Genomic DNA, 17,724 nt, shown 5'->3' with positions numbered 1-17,724 from the left:
AAATGCTGACCGCTTCCACTCACTTGACTAAATGATGAAGCTTATTCAATGTTTATTTATTTTGTATCCATCCATTCATTTTATGTATGCATTTATTTATTTATTTATTCGCGGTGGGGGAGTGACTCCGTGGATTCGGATTGAAACTGGGAGGAGACTGTGAGTCCGTCACGTGACCTGCGCGCGTGGGCTCCCAAGCATCACAGATGTCGAGTTCACCGACGAAGTTTACTCGGCGACTTTCGCTGTGTGTTGATCCGAGGACGGAGAAACCAGTCGGGAGCCTGTATACGTTTCGAAGCAATGACACCTTTCAACCGAGCTGTGCCATAAACTGCAAGGTAAGAGACTTAACGAAGACTGCTCTCATGATAGGATATTTGGTGGTTAAACGAGAAACCTCTTGAAAGATAACAATAGGTATGCGCACATTGACCAATAGCATCCCCTTCCCAAAATAGTCCGAATTCGTTTTTACGCACTATCAGCGCTTCTTCTCTCAGTTAAATTGTACTTCATAGGCTACACACTCACTAACCACAATTTGAGGTACACGAATGCTGGATTTAAAAGATTTCATTGTTAAAGGTTGGATATAATGCTATTAAACAAGTCATGGGACCAATTTTCTCTCACACCTGTCCTCTTTAGGAGTGCAGGTGAACCTGAGCCTATCCCAGCGGACTTGGGGAAGAGGTAAGGTTCACCATGGAGTGGTCGCCTGTCAATTGCAGTGCACATAAAAACAATTATTCATGTTCAGATTCACATTTGTGGACACTTAGAATAGTTTGTCTTATCGGGAAAAGTAGGAATAATTTTTTCAATGAGACAAATCGGGATCGGTTAGGCAACGTTTGTGAGGAATACAAAGTACGCAGAAAAAAACCCCACACGAGTGTCGGAAAATTTACAACATCCACACAAGGAGCTAGGAGCTGAGATTTGAAACCCAAACCTCACAACTACGAGGCATATCAGCTAACCAAAAGTCCACCACGTCTTAAAATTAACACTAGATCATACATTGGGATTTTATTCTGCTTACCTTTTTCCGCTTCATGAGAGCAGTATGATATCAAAGAAATACCCTTTAGTATGAAACCGAAATAATTTTGTACTGTAATACTTTTCTGTTCGCGCCAATCAAAACAGCCGGATCCTCCTGACATCAGAATTGACCATATTGGAATATTTGTCTTATTTGATTTCATAGGACTGTGCAGGTGGACCTAATGTTGTGTTTGGTGAGAGTGGACATCATCCATCCTGGGATTACTACATCCCATGTTTGAGACAGTAAGTAGCTCAGCTTTCTGATGATGTGAACTTGAAATTGTTAATGAAGCCCCTTAAAGGGGAAGTCCAGTCCACAAAAATAATTGCTAAAATATGTTCTATGTGCTTTCACTAGTCTAAACGTGGCATTCTGATTAATATTGCATTTGTGGAATATGAGTTAAGCAGAAAGTATCCACTTGTTTTTCGCCATCTCAGGGGCGGCCATTTTGTAATTTCTGTTCATAGTTGCTCACGGCTCTGGTAACGACCACTCATGGCTCACCTATGTTGTTTTTTTTTCACCTGTCACCAGCTGAGTCATGATTGGTCGGTATCCGAGCCCTGAGCAACTGTGATGTCATTTTCAGTCAACAGGAAGAGACAAAATGGCCGCCCTCTGAGATGTTCAAAAACGTGTGATTTTTCTGCTTAACTCATATTCTAAAAACGCAATATTAATCAGAATGCCATGTCTCGACTGCTCTGGCTGCACAGAACATATTCACGTTAATAATTTTTGGGGGCTCTCTTCCTCTTTAAAATCCTGAGGTACAAAGTAGATAGCATGCAATAGAAGACAGAAAATTCCGCTGGCCACAGTCACGTGTCATCGTCAACGTTCTCTCATCAGAATCATGTCTCCAGTGTGGTCCATGAAATCATTTAAAATTTTCACCGCAGAACAAACTAAAAACAGACATTTTGGTAAATTGTCTGAATAATGGCCAAATATATTAAAAGGAGACAAAACAGCATGTACAGCAGCTCTGAGGCTAAAACCCTAAAAGGTTCTCCACTAAAGCTTGCTGCCTGAAATGCAACCTAGGTGCACCCCTCCCACCCCCCACCTCCACTGTAGCAGCCCAAGTAAACCAATGCTGCAGCATTGTACACAGGCAATGATACGCGTGCCATTTCAGGTGCCACGGGACAAAGGGCTATACTATACCTCACGTTTCTCTCACATTTCCACCTTGGATCAATCAGTAAAACGGTGTAGTTGTCTCCCCCACTGAAAGCTTTTCATCCCCATGATTTAGTAAAGACATTTGAAAGACTCGGCTTGACCTAATCATTAATGAGCTTGCTTAGGTGTCTCTTTTTTATGGATTGGGCAATTTAATTTTTTCTAAATTGCTCATATGCAATATTATACGGTGATTTCAGTCAGTATCAAACCACTTTTTTTTTTTTTAGGACCAGAGTTAGAGTCTCTGGTTTGAAGTAGCTGACGATACCGTGAAAAATGTTATTACAAATATTTTCACAGTTTCATAGTATTAGTGCAACTCTGCATAGATTTTGGTTCCATTTTAAAATTCACTAAACAATCGCAGCGAAATCTTTTAAGGCCACAGTATGGCCTACAATTTACAGTAGGTTCCTCCATTATAAACATGTCGGGAATGCTGCTGCAAAATGCAAAGTTTAATACAAGTTGAATGTACTGTCATCTTCATTGTCTTTATTAATTTGTATAATTAATAATTAATAATCATTTGTGGCAGCCAACTGGCGTGACGACATTCTGCCAGTGGCTGAGAGGACGCTTTGGCAGCCCTAACATTGATACTGCGAAACATGCTGAAATGAGCATTGTCAACACCTAGCACCGGCGCAAGCAAACAAATTTCAATAACCCAATTTTTTTTCATTGTCTTGGCTAATCAATTGCGTGTCAAGGTCTGTTGACTGCCTCAGCAAATTTTGTTAATGTTTTCTTGTTCTGTGCCTACAATTCCGGAACCCACAGTCAATTATAAAGGGCACTAGTGCACAACCAAATTGACTATTGTGTTTCTCTAGGTAGGAAATATGTTACCATCGGTCGGGTAATAAGTATTCACAACCGTGAACCTCGAAAATTGTACACTTAAAGATAAGTGATTGAGAATCTTGAAAGTCAGTAAGATTTTGGGTTTCCATCATCCCGTATCCAGATATACTACACGTCAGTATGTTGTCCGTTATGTGGATTTACTATTAAGAGTTTTAACCAGCAGAGTTGCTGTTTTTACCATCAGCAAGATAACAAGAAAAACAACAACCAATTGAATGATCATTAATTTGCTCAAATGCCCATGCTCAATGTTTGTGTGTGATCTTTTTAAACAGCACGGTGTGGAGAGAACTGCTAACTTCTAAGGTGACATGGTTGCCAATGTTCGGATAGAGTATCTAATGTAATAGAAACCTTAGGAGCTGCTGTCTCCTGGCTGTCAGTAGCTTGTCAAAAAGCCCTTTCTGTCCACCTCATGTCCGGCCTCATTAAGCCTCTCTCATTCTATCTACCTCCTGTTCTTTGCTCGGAGATACACATGAAGACATCTTGCTGGGTGGGGGTTGGAAGTGATGGGAGTCGTTAATGTTTCGACTGGAGTGGAGGACATGGAAGACGTTACTCTGAGTCAACCTGTAAAGGTTGTTGAGCTACCTAATCCTTCAACCATTTCTGTTCGTCCGCTGTGCATTATTAATGGAAAAACTAAAATCCCCTCTGCGTATTATATATATATATATATATATAAAACAACAATGAGACTGTATTTTTTTCTACAGTATATATAGAATAATGCCTAATCATGATACAAACGTAAAAGTAAGTTAAACACTGTTGACATTAAGCCATAAAATTATCCAAATATATTATCCCCATGATTGACTGTTCGCTAAGGAATCAGTGCACTGGACCCCAACCGGAAGTGATGAAAACGGAACTAAATGAACTTTGAATCTCCTCGATCGATATCACACGTGGCTTGACAAAAGAGCGTGAAACGAAGTAATCACTCTCATTCATAAAAGGCCGCCATTATTTGAAATCATCGCCAAAGGCTAGGCATTGATGATCGCCCCCAATGGCATGGAGGGGTACTACTTCTCACGCATGCGCAGAAGGTCCTGTGGCGTCTCCGTCGGCTTTTGCGGTGTGTTCTTTGGTCAGTTTCCGGTCCGTTTTACCGACTTCTTGGCTGATGTCGGATTGGCTTGGAGAGGCCGTTAAGGCCTTCATTTAAAAAATATATAATATAAAATGTATTGTCTATTGATGCTGATGTTTCAATTAAAATAAAAGTGACAGTTATGGAGGAAAGCAACAAAATTACTTCACTGCAAACTTATTTCTATGCTTGATTTGTTGCTACGTCGTTTGCTTAAGGTGCTTAAATGCAGCACTGAGGGAATACATAAAATAATAGATGTATTATCCCATTCTAACCAGGGATATCATGTTAATCCATTGTTGGGGATGTGCATAAGGAAGCAGTCTAAATGGAGCTCAATTAAGTCAGCTAAATGTACTGTTGATCACTGAACATGAGAAACTGTACAGTGCGGCATTGTGCCCGCCATGTTGTAAACTAAGCCTTGTGATTAACCGGGGCTTGTATTGCTGTCCAGATTGATAGCAGTTTTGACGTAGTGGACACACTATGCGTGGGTTACGTTGCTTTTTCCTTCTTAAAAAACATGGACATTGGTAATTTATACGCCGAGGGTAATTAATACACTGGGGAACACAGTAGACAGAACGCTAACGCTTTATGACGATTGAGGGGATTTTCACTCAAAGTATGGAGTAAATTTAATGACTTTAACCAGCATACAGTGACACGTGACTCTTTCTTTAATTTTCCTCAAGTTTTTATAGCTGAATTCACACAGACTACTTGGATTAGAATTTTTTTCTGGCATGCATTACTTTAGATTTTTTTTTTGTTTTAAGGACAGCTGTAATAACACAATTGCAAAGAAACCAGCGGGTCGTACATTTAGTTGCTGTTGTTTCTGATGTAATCTGATGTGCAAATCCTCCTCGCAGACCACGTTCTCATGTTCAGTCATGTATCCATTGACTAACATAACTAAACGCTCGTGTGGGGAAACTTCCAACTTGCTAAACATTTGCAGTGATTGTGCTTCATGGAATGTTCTGTCATTTGACGGTTACTAACGGATAACTCTTTAACAAATCATGCTTAACTATGTGCTTTGTGCTGGGATGACAGCAGGAGGCCAGCATGTTGTTACACGATACTATACTACTACTACTATATGCACTATTTTGCACCAAAGAGTACTGAGATTTGAGATCTACACAATGGGCCTCAAAATTAATTACAATTTTAATCAATTTAGCTTTGTTTAGGGACAATAATGTTATTGACATATAATCTGACGTAAGTACAAAATGTAATTTTTGTGGTTTAAAAAATTAATTTTCCCGTACAATTCCACGTAAATACAAATAGTTTTTAAAAACTTGAGAAGAAACTACCCCCCCCCCCCCCCACAAAAGCTCTTTAGTGTCTTTGCGTTATTACAGAACAAGCTTTTCTTGTTTTTAATGGTCTATCAAGTTTGTAAATGCCACTGTATAATATTGTGAAGAAAATCGCAAAGCCAATCAATTCTTCATCTCGGGCGTGCAGATCAGACAGAAAGACTGACCGACAAAATGGTCTCAGCATGGAAGCTGACTATTTTATTTGATTTGATTTTTTTAGCTGAATACCACTGATATAAAAGGAGCATAGCCATAGACACAACATTTTCAGAGCCTTTTTGTTTTCGTTATGGATTTGTGTCTTTGAAAAAAAACAAAAACTCAAATATATATTAAGTTGTTATTTTTTGACATGAAAAATAATGCCCTGCTATATTTAGGTGAATGCATCCATCAATTATGCATCCCACTCTTGCAGCAGTGGCTCTTTGATTGACTCCCATCGATGGCGCTCTACAATTCTAATTGTTTTGTTTAGAGAAATACATTTCCATTCAGATGTGTACGTGTCAGAACTAGGAAAGGTAACCTACGCACTTTTTTGGCCTGTGTGTCGTTTGGAGCATCTGTATATCACAACACCTGGTGTAAGGTGGTCCTCAGTCTGAGGTGGTGGTAACCATAGCAGTGCTTGGAAAGTGAAATGTGATGCATCAGCTCCATGGGCTGTGTTTCGCAATCACAACTGTATAATGATCAGGCAGAGCTCAGGCTACATCAAACATGCAGCACCCAAGTATCTGTTTCAAGTCACAATGCACAATGCGGTGCAGCTTCTCCAATGGAAGGAAGGAGGAACTTTTCGTTTTTCTCACAAACTGAGAATTAACTGTGTGCTTTATTTCGAAAAGGACGCCTGTACCTGTATATCTTATATCCATAATGTGTTTTCTAAATTTGGAAATATCTGTATGCATTTATTGTTTTATTACCTCATTTACTGCCATTGACGGCTAAAGACGTCAAAGATCCTTTTTTTTTTTTAACTTGGCTGGTAGAGAATGAGTTGAGATAATGATCGACTTGGATTGAAAACTCTTTTTTAGTCAGGAGCTTTTAGACTTACAATGCCGATAAATAAAATATGTATAAGGTCTACACCCACTTCGTCTGTTTACCAAGTGTGAAGGAGAGAATAGTTAGGACTGGTGTCAGTTGTACCGGTTATGATGTGGACGACAACTTATCATAACATTTGCATTATTTTGATATAATGTTAAAGTGGATATTTAACTTCTCTTTACAAACGATGGTACAGAGACACTGGTGTGAAGACCGTTATCATTCTTACATGATATCTAAATCATCACTGTTTCTCACGGGTTGATGGGTAGTCAAAATGACTCCGGCAGATCAGTTTACTTTTAACTCATCCCAAGCCTTTGTGGTTATAGAAAAAAAAATGTGTATTATCAGTATAACCCCTGGCAACAATTATGGATTAAAAAAAAAAAGAAAAAAAAAAGGATGGAATCACTAATTTCTTAGGGGAAAAATATGGAATTGTGAAAAACAAACACTACATCTCCACTACTTTGTAGCACCACCTAACAGCTCGTATGCCTCTGAGGCGTAGCCTTAACCCGTGAATCGTACAAAGTATTATTAATCAATCTGGCTCAATTTTCCTGATTTTTTTTTTTTACTTATTTTTTTCTCTAACTTGCTACGTTGTCATTTCCAGCAAAGTCTTCTGACCCAGCGGCTCCCCAGTGACCCCCAGGCCTGTCCAGAGACATGGGGCCAATACCCCTCCACATTTCAACACTCCCTCTTCTCCTCCTCTTGGTTCTTCTACCTTCCAACCCTTGCACCTCCTTGAGGCTTCATGTTGTTGAACGATCATCTGGTCCTCAACAGCCCCAGCCCCCTACGAATGTCACAGGATCTGACAAGCGGACTTGTGCAGGCCATGTAGTGTGCAAACCTGGTATACTGTTGCCAGTGTGGTTACCACTCAACCCCCCTCAAGGGGAGAGGGCAGGGAGAGCTGTTATCTACTTCCTCTGTCTCATGTACATTTTCCTGGGAGTGTCCATCATTGCAGACCGCTTTATGGCATCGATTGAAGTCATTACCTCTCAGGTATGGCTCACTTTTAAGAATCATCCCTTTTTTTTGATGTTGCTCTTCAATTTAGACTTATTGTATATTCACAAAATTGGTCTTCTTGTAATTTGTCAAGATGGCAAACAGTACACGATATTTTATTATCGGTGTCCAGTCCACCAAAAAAAACAAAAAAAAAACGAAACGAAAGTTAACAAGGCTTTGGCGTCTTTACAAATGCCTGTTTCTAGGTGAAGGAGATAACCATTACCAAACCCAATGGCGAGAGAACAGTAACCACAGTGCGAATCTGGAATGAGACGGTCTCCAACCTGACACTCATGGCTCTGGGCTCTTCTGCTCCTGAAATCTTGCTTTCAATCATTGAGGTAAACAATATATTTTCAAAAATCATTACCTGATTATAAGTTTAACTCCTCCAAAAATTGTTATTCAGGCTTACCTCTTGGTTCATAAAAGGAGATCTCAATCGCTTCTTTCAACAACTTAGATCAGGGGTGCAAACTCATTTTTGTGGACGGGCCAAATCGTAGTTATGGTTTCCCTCAGCGGGCCGTTATGACTACGAACCCATATAAATGTATGACCTCCTTATGTTATCACATACACAAAAAAATGATGGAAAGTCACTTTTGAAATCAGTAGCCAGTAAGCAATTGTTTGTTTGACAATTTTTAAATTTATTTTAAAAGGGGAGGAGTGGTGTCAAATAAAAGGAATTGTCTCATATCTCAATGTTGTTAAAAGTGAAGAAAATGTGCTTGAAAAAGGGAGTTGCCGCACATGATTTGCTCTTTGTGCGGACCATATAAAATGCGGTTGCGGTCCAGATCAGACCCCCGGGCCTTGAGTTTGACACCTAGATCAAAATGAGGGAGGGATCCTGAATGATAAAACAATTGCATAGTTTCCCCACCTTTATTGTTTACGATCATCATGAACATAATCACATGTATTCTAATTAATCTTTTTTTTTTACTTAACAGGTGTGCGGGCATAACTTTGACGCAGGGGAGCTGGGCCCAGGCACGATTGTTGGAAGCGCTGCTTTCAATATGTTTGTGATTATCGGCATATGTGTGTGGGTGATCCCCGACGGAGAGTCCCGCAAGATCAAGCACCTGCGAGTATTTTTTATTACATCTTTCTGGAGTATCTTTGCCTACATTTGGCTCTATCTCATACTAGCTGTCATATCGCCTGGGATAGTGGAGGTGTGTTTTCACGCATTCTGTTTGATGGCATTTGGAAGTGTGCAAATCATTCAAAACTGACACTGTCTGTCTTACAAGGTGTGGGAAGCCGCAGTGACCCTGCTTTACTTTCCCGTGTGTGTGTTACTGGCTTGGATCGCTGACCGTCGCTTGCTTTTCTACAAATATCTTCACAAACGTTACCGTGCTGACAAGAGACATGGTATTGTAGTGGAAATGGAAGGTGATATTACACCCAAAGGCCATGATATTATCATGGACAGAAAGAACTCAGATGGCATTTCGTGTCCTCGAACCTCCTCGAGTGTGACAGTGTCTGTGCAAACACCAAGTGAGATGGACCAGAACCAAGATGAGGTAAGGAAAACATTCACCTTCGCACTGCAAGATGTTTGGTTAAAGGACAGAAGGTTGAATTGTTGTAGTTTATTTCACAGGTGAGATTTACACACAAGTGCCCAGTTGTAGGTCCAGGTTCCTAAACCAGATTTAATGCCAATTTTTTTTTGACTGTCTATTTAAAAATACTTTTCATGTGACGCTTGTATGAAATCTCTGTGTTTAGATTTACGGAACAAAATGCATACGCAGATTGTGCAAATTGCACATGTTAACTCTGTGCAGTGACAACACTAAATTAAACAATAAAAAATTGATATTACAAATATTCTGTACTGTAAATTTCTTCAAAGTGTTGTCATTGTGTGTTAATAATATATTATTCCATTGAGTTCAAAACATGAAATCAAAATTTTCTGATGGCATCCACTGTCTTTCCCTTTGGGATCTTTTGGGATTGCTATGATTTTTTTATTCAGAATTTTGTTTTAGACTTAGCCACATCTTTCAGAATTGGCATACAATGTTGGAAATAATTTCATAATTTGAATGATAGTTCATTGGTAATCTTGATTATAATTGATTTCCTTTCATTGATAGGTGGTTCGTAAGCTAAAGGACTTGAGGGATAAACACCCAGAGAAAAACCTAGACCAGCTTATCGAAATGGCCAACTACTCCACTTTGATTCATCAGAAGAAGAGTCGAGCGTTTTACCGTATCCAGGCAACTCGTTTGTTGATAGGTGCTGGAAACCTACTCAGGAAACACGCTGCTGAACACTCACGCCGCACAGGTGCGGCAGGTCCGGGGGATGACAAACTTACATGCTCTCACATTTGTTTTGAAAGTGCCCAGTATCTGTGCACAGAGAACTGTGGTACTTTGAGCCTCTGGGTGATCCTAGATGGGGGCTCAGCCCAGAACACCTTTTATGTGGATTACTGTACAGAAAATGGTTCTGCCAATGCTGGGGCGGATTATGAATTTAACGAAGGAACCTTGATATTTAAGCCAGGAGAGACACGGAAAGAGATCAAGGTAAGCAGTTGGAGGCTAAAGGGATACATTTTGATCGTTTAAAGCAGGTGTGGGCAAACTACAAACTACTATTAAACGTTTTATTCTGGCCCGCCAAACTTGAAAAAAATTAAATGAATAAACCTCGTTAATGCTTTATTTTTTAAATACTCGGGTGTGTCAACAACAGATATTTTGTTCATTTTCATTTAAAATTAAATGTATTTTTTTCTCCAATGAGGTGAGGTTGTCAAAACACTCAACATCTGCTCCTGGTCCGGCCCCTCTGTCAAATTTTAGAACCCATTGTGGTCCACCAATCAAGAGGTTTGCCCACCCCTGGTTTAAAGCCACACATTTGTATCAGTGCTAATTAAAAAAATAATAATAATTCCCAGGTGAACATATTGGATGATGACATCTTTGAAGAGGATGAACATTTCTTTGTCCGTCTTCAAAATCTGAAGTTAGAGGAGGAGGGTGGTGATGAAGGGACAGGATGTTCACCTAAGGGCAGACTAGTGGAGCCGCTGGTTGCCACTGTCACTATCTTGGATGATGACCATGCTGGCATCTTCACCTTTGGGCAGGGGGTTTTGCGGGTGAGTGAGAGCACAGGCACACTGACGGTGACAGTGGTGAGGAACTCAGGCTCCAGGGGTACCGTTTCTGTACCATATCATACAGAGGACGGCAGTGCCAAAGCTGGAGTGGACTACGAGCAGGCCAAGGGTGAGCTGGAATTTACCAATGAACAGACCAGGTGAGGCAAAGACAGCAATTCGAGGCAATGTAGAGTGCGTTTGTGTGATTTTTTTTTTCCCATTCATGTTGGATGACATCTCATTTCTGGTTTATCCCAAATGTATTGGTTGGGGTTGAGGGTCAGGCATCAAGTTTTTCCTCACCAAAATCAACCATGATACTCATTTTCAAATTACGGTTGTATGCTAGCCTTAAGGTTATGCATCTACAATGACCAAGGTTAAGGTCCTTCATTTATTTATATCTCCTTAATAAATTAGCCAGTACCTAAAAGGGGAAGTCGACGCCCCAAAAAATATTTACATTTTATTTTGTTCTATGCCCCTCCACTAGTCTAAGCACAAAATTCTGATTAATATCGTATTGGTGGAATATGAGTTAAGGAGTAAAATCCCCCTGTTTTAAGCCATTTCAGGGTCGGCCATTTTGCCACATTCTCTCGACTAAAAATGACATCACAAGTTGCTCAGGGCTTAGGTAATGACCAATCACAGCTTATCTATTTTCTGAAACTGAGTCATGATTGGTTGTGACCTTAGCCCTGAGCAACTGTGATGTCATTATCAGTTGACAGAAAGTGGCAAAATGGTCGCCCCTTGATATGGACAAAAACAGGTGGATTTTCCTGGCTCGTCGCATTTCACGAACACAATATTCATCGGAATACCGTGTTAAGACTAGTGAGACTGCATAAGACATATTATTGTAATGGAAATTTTGGAGGTTGACTCCCCCTTTAATGATCATTTTTAACTTACATGTTTGGCTCACCAGATGAGGCAGCACCGATTCGTTTTATAAAAACTATTAATTTTGTTTTGTTTTTGTTTGCAATTGTGAAAAATTTCTCATCATGCAATTTCAGTTGTTTTACTCTATACATTTGACATTGCCAGTTATCACTTTCAACAAGGGGAAATGTAGCCTTCCTCCGTGATAATGACTCTCCATTACCTCAGTGTTTGATGGGTATCAAGTTGGGATGTAATCCTGTAAGGCTGTCGACGGTGTGGGAAGCTGCAGTTACACTATTTAAACTGACCATTTCCCCATTAAAGTTGCAGGTTATGTAAACTGCTTTTGCATGCAGATTAATTAGTACCTTTAGTGGAGGATGCAGTTGTGTCATCAGGGCAATCAATGTTGCAACTTGGCCAAATGATGTCGTAATAATTTGCGTCTTAACATTCTGTAGATTTCCAACCATGCAAAATGAATTTGTTGTCTTTTGGGGTTGTATATTTTGGTCAATTCTGGCAGTGAGTGAAATGCAGAAATGTAAATGTTTTACTTGTTGCGATATGAGTACATAAGTAAGCATTTCACTGTTCCCTATTCATATTTTGTGGCATTAATCTCATTTTGTTTTGTGTGTCTTGTATGCCTCCAGCCACACCTTAAAAATTCACATTATAAATGTGGAGGAGTATGAAAAACAGGAAAACTTCTTTATTGTGCTCAAAGAGCCTAAATGGCTGAAACGAGGACTCTCTGGTAAGGAATTTTAACTATTGTTTGATTGTCTAAGTACAGTAACTAACTCAACTTTTTGGGCGGTGAATGTAATCTATTGCAGGTTATTTTATAACTGCACTCAATAAAGATTAAATTGTATTAAGATTTCACATTGATATTTATCATTGTTATCACACTCCGCCATAACTATTGATGATTTTTGCAACACATATTTTGTACAAAAAAAAAATATAATCAGGAACCCACCCACATTTTTTACTTATATTTTAAACCTCCCCAAAAAATATTATTCATAAATGTAAGACCTCATGCACGCTAACATTGCTGAAGCCAAATATATTTGATAATAATAATATAATTTGGTCATTAATTCTTAAATACAATATCTGACATGATTTAAAAATTCAAATATATTTTGTGGGCGTCACAATGTCCCACTGGTTTGCACATCCGCTTTCCAGTTCAGAGATTGTAAGGTGCAAATCCGGGCTTTGGCCTTCCTGCGTGGAGTTCACATGTTCTCCACGTGCCTGCTTTGGTTTTCTCCGGCTACTCCAGTTTCCTCTCACGTTTCAAAAACAGGGATGCTAAGTTAGCTGAACACTCTAAATTGTCCGTAGATGTGAATGGTAGTTTGTCTGTGTGTGCACCCTGAAATTGGCTCCAGCACACCTGCAATCTGAGTGCAGATAATCGGTAAAGAGAATGTGTTGTCCTTCGACTTTATATTTTTATGGTTTTAGCGTCAATGAAAACGATTGCCTGATGTATATGTTGTCATTGTAACACGTGGATAAGTATATTTTTCATTTAATCATTATCTGTGTTTTTACAGCATTACTGCTTAATCAGGGTAAGACACATTAGTTTGTTGGTTGGGTTGAAGGGTGCAGTGTTCAGCATTTCAAACATAAGTTTGCTGCGAAATTAATTATTCAAAACTAAATCAGTCCATTTACAGTGTGTGTGTGTGTGTGTGTGCGTGAAGACGTATATTAATCCTTTATGTACATTAAAGGGGGAATAAGGTGTTTAAAACTAAAAAAAAAATAAATCACTTTGCTAAAACTTTATATATAACCTGACAGTAGAATGGGATGACAATGATCTAGTCTAAAAATTATCTTCTTTGAAATGGCAATGGTAGACTTGCAGATGAGGCAAACGCACTTGAAATATGTCATTGTGGGGAAATATTCCTCCTCCCATTTCATATGGAAGTGTTAGGTCTTTGGTGTTTTCTTTGGTCCAGCTCCCCCCACTGCTTCCTTTAAGTTTAGTCGAAAGAAATTTGGCTAAGGTCGGTCGGGTACACCCATAAAGACATTCAGGGCTGTTTTTGTTACAAAAAAAAAAAAAGAAATCCCCTTACTGATAAAGGCTGTCAAACCCCTCATCTTAAATCTTGATTGTCCAATAATTTTATGCTTATGTCTGAGGTGCATTAACTCATTGACTACCATTGACGGATAAATACGTCAAAGATACATTTTTTTTACTTGGCTGGTAGTGAATGAGTTAAGAGAGAATTTGTCAACATAATAGGTTCCAAAACAAAGTGTTAAATATCAAACCTATAAAAAATAAAAATATTAAATAAAAATAAAAAAAATATTTAAATAAAAATATTAAATCCTAAATATTAAACCCATTTACGGCCAAAAATCGAAATGTGTCCGGGAAAGCTGACTAAAAAAACTGCATGTTGTTTACTTGGGTTATCTTTGTCTGTTATTTACAATTAACTGATGATCATTAAGGTGGAGAAACAATAAAAGTGACTAATCTAAAAAGAGAACCAATAGTTATGCCGCTGCTTTGTGTAATCGAGGTATAATAGGCACTGCTGCACTGAGTAAAGGAATTTCTGCTTCCTCCTTGACAGGCCACCCGACCCCTCAGGAGGAAGAAGCTCGGCGGATCTCTGAGATGGGCAAGCCCATTCTAGGAGAACACAGCAGGATCGAGATCATCATAGAAGAGTCCTCTGAGTTTAAGGTGTGTGTGGGTGGCTGAGTACTTTAGAAATAATCCACCCTGCATTACCTGGACATTGTTGTGATGACCATAGTGGTAGAATTGATCATTTTCTTTCATTGAATTTCAAATACTCAACCGTTATAAACTGCAAAGAAAAAAAAATCAAGCTTGTATGATTTGATTCACTAACAACCTGGCACCTTTTCACACATCAGACTTCCAATGGCGTGCTTGACCAGGTACAGTTTCAAAAGTGTGCTATTGTTATGGAACAATTCTCATTTCAATTTTTCATCACACACCTTTGGATATGCAGAAAATGCTGCATATTCACTCATGCCTTTTCTTATTAATGCACGACATGATGGTTTGGGCCAGTAGTTCTTATGTTCTACACCCCTGAACTCTTTTGTCCTTGTGTGCCAAGCATGTTCTGTTTTGCCTTATCTTTAAAAAATTGCAAAGAGCTGGAAAAGTGACATAATAGTGGAGCAGCTAATCCTAACACTCTTTCGGGTAGTGTTGGTAGCATTGACCTCCTACATTATGCATGATGTTTGGCTCATTGTTGCAAACAGCTCCGTTGCATAATCTCTGTGTGAGCGAGGCAGGCGTGTTTAAGATCTGAAATTAATCATCATTGAGTACATACAGAATCATAAATTTTCAGTTTTGAAACAAATACAGATTTCTCGTTAAAAAATAGTTGCAATGACAAATCGTGATCGTCATTCTAAACTGGCCTATTTTGTGTGACAGATTACTGTCGATAAACTTCTTAAGGATACAAACCTGGCGGCTGTGGTTGGCTCACGTTCTTGGAGGGAACAGTTCATTGAAGCTGTCACAGTCAGAGCAGGTCAGTGGCTATCATGAAAAAGTGATTGTTCAAGTGTCATGCCCATCCATCCAGACATTTCTTTTTTCATATTTCCGCTTCTTAACCAGAAAAAGCATTTTGCAACTAAATTAACTACTTTTATACTGCCGCTAAATACGGTAATAAACGTGACCCGAACTTTTGACGTAACCAAAAATATTCAACATGACACAAGGTGCTTGTTTGTTTGCATATTTTAGTTTAAAGTAACGCATCTATTAAAAATAAAGCACATTCATTGAATGATTTAACTTCAAAAAATATTTTAAAAAAAGTCAAAAATAATATCAACCATAATGGATGTGTTCCGAGGATCCACTGTAGCTGCTACCAGTTTGCGTCACGCTTATTACAACCGCAGAAGAACCTGTCTTAGATGTTGTTGTCGAATTGATGATGACATCCCTTTTTTTTTAACAGGTGATGGAGATGATGAGGGCCCAGATCAGCCAACGCCGAACTGCTTCGACTATTTCATGCACATTTTGAGCATTTTTTGGAAGATCCTTTTTGCTTGTGTCCCACCAACTGAGTACTGGAATGGCTGGGCATGTTTTATAGTGTCAATATCTGTCATTGGTATGCTAACAGCTATTATTGGAGACCTTGCGTCTCATTTCGGCTGCACAGTTGGCCTGAGAGACACTGTCACTGCAGTGGTATTTGTAGCCCTTGGGACTTCACTTCCTGGTAAATATGGCATCTGTATATATTCACTTTTATCTTGCTCAGTGTGTGTAATACCTGACTTTCAATCGACAGATACATTTGCCAGCAAAGTGGCTGCGACCCAGGACCAATATGCAGATGCATCAGTGGGAAATGTAACTGGAAGCAATGCAGTGAATGTGTTCTTGGGTATCGGTGTAGCTTGGTCGGTGGCTGCCATTTATTGGGAGGTGAAAGGAAAAGTTTTTCGTGTCGATGTTGGCTCACTGGCCTTCTCTGTCACACTCTTTACCATTTTTGCATTCTTCACAATGGGAGTGTTGATGATTCGCCGGAGGCCCTCTATAGGTGGTGAACTGGGAGGTCCTCGGATCCCCAAAATTTTGACATCACTGATTCTCTTTGGACTCTGGTTCCTTTACATTCTCTTCTCTAGTTTGGAAGCCTACTGCCATATAAAAGGCTTCTGAGAAAGCGGATTTGGGGACAATTATTGCACAAAGATATACAGTATTCTTTTGGAAAGAGCTGATTACTAATTAACTTTGAGAAGACCCATCATCACTTCTGGAATGGTATAAAATAAAATACTTGGACTCGTAAATCTGCATATCCACTTCTACAAGAATGGGATGTATTAGTACTGAGTATTCAGTGTTAATTAAACCAGATGAAAGTGGCTTAGATAATGAATGTATGGATGGAATTTTTTTTTTTTTTTTTTGTGAAAATGAATTTCATCTGGCTTGATGCTCTCTGACTCATTAACTATGTTAGAAGTTCATTTTTCTCCCTAATGCTTAATGGGGCTCTTGAATGAAATGGTTCACATTTTTAAAAATAATAACATTTTAAAATAATAGATTTACCACTCTGCTTTTCAATTTGCTTAATTTCATTTTGTCAAGACACCACTGTATTTGACTGCATATAAGTACATGCATACACGTTCGCAATACTTAAATCTTTAATTACAATGGCGTTACACATTGATTCATGTATATTTCATTTGTTATTCAGTTTAAATGCTTTCAAATAATTGCCCTTTTTTGATTGTTTTTTTGGGGAGGGGCTATAATTCAATGTACTGTATTTGTAAATGATTGTATATGTTTTAAATTGACACAACTAAAATATAATTTATTTAATGTTAGAATTAGAGGGGAGCTCTCTAATCTTGTTGCACACTTGAGTACAATGACAATAAAGGGATTTCTGATTCTGATTCTGATAACTGGAATTTTTATGTATTTTTTTGTCCACTCACTCCACCAGAATGGTAACTGCACTACATAGCATATTGTCACCTTCCTAAGATAATGGCCTTATTGCTTGTCTGATGATAGTGGCGATTTCTGCTAAAATTGCTTTGGGGGGCGAGGGGGGGTAGTCACACACAAAATAACATGACTTTAAGGAACAATCCATTTGTGCACATTCTAATCATACTCTATGTAAATGTATTTTTGGGGTAAAATATGCAACCGTTTGATAAAATATGCAACCGCTGTGTATGTGTTTTAGACATTCCCACTGTGTATGAATTACCGTGAGGTGTGATTGTGAGCGTGAATGGTTGTTTGTCTGTGTGTGCCCTGCGAGTGGCTGACAACCAATTCAGGTAATTCATACTTTTCCTGATAAAAGAATACATTTAAATCGATTCTTGTTGAAAAATGATCCTTACTGGCTGAACCCTTTAACCTTCATTTGTCATTCATACAATGTAAGTGCATGAATTA

At 38.9% G+C, this 17,724-nt stretch overlaps 1 protein-coding gene across 4 annotated transcripts; it reads left to right on the top strand.

Annotated features, from left to right (window-relative positions):
* Positions 1 to 211: 211 nt before the first annotated feature.
* slc8a2a (solute carrier family 8 member 2a) lies at positions 212 to 17,207 on the top strand. 4 transcript variants are annotated; one of them, XM_088279822.1, is made up of 15 exons: positions 221 to 341; positions 652 to 696; positions 1,217 to 1,299; positions 7,254 to 7,654; positions 7,870 to 8,007; positions 8,626 to 8,853; positions 8,932 to 9,210; positions 9,793 to 10,233; positions 10,611 to 10,975; positions 12,368 to 12,471; positions 13,289 to 13,306; positions 14,339 to 14,451; positions 15,193 to 15,292; positions 15,734 to 16,003; positions 16,076 to 17,207. In XM_088279822.1, the coding sequence occupies exons 4-15, from the start codon at positions 7,307 to 7,309 to the stop codon at positions 16,450 to 16,452; spliced, it is 2,781 nt and encodes a 926-aa protein (XP_088135948.1). In that variant the 5' UTR covers positions 221 to 341; positions 652 to 696; positions 1,217 to 1,299; positions 7,254 to 7,306; the 3' UTR covers positions 16,453 to 17,207. The 4 variants fall into 4 exon arrangements, with proteins under 4 accessions (XP_088135949.1, XP_088135948.1, XP_088135950.1 ...); XM_088279823.1 differs by lacking the exon at positions 652 to 696 and having other exon boundaries at positions 212 to 341; XM_088279824.1 differs by lacking the exon at positions 1,217 to 1,299.
* Positions 17,208 to 17,724: the final 517 nt, after the last annotated feature.

This window comes from Idiotropiscis lumnitzeri, chromosome 17 (genome assembly GCF_059441095.1).
Source record: "Idiotropiscis lumnitzeri isolate Australia: NSW breed Sydney's pygmy pipehorse chromosome 17, RoL_Ilum_1.0, whole genome shotgun sequence".
Taxonomy (NCBI): domain Eukaryota; kingdom Metazoa; phylum Chordata; class Actinopteri; order Syngnathiformes; family Syngnathidae; genus Idiotropiscis; species Idiotropiscis lumnitzeri.
The sequence above is the reverse complement of the archived record's forward strand: the minus strand, read 5'-3'. Positions and strand labels throughout refer to the sequence as shown.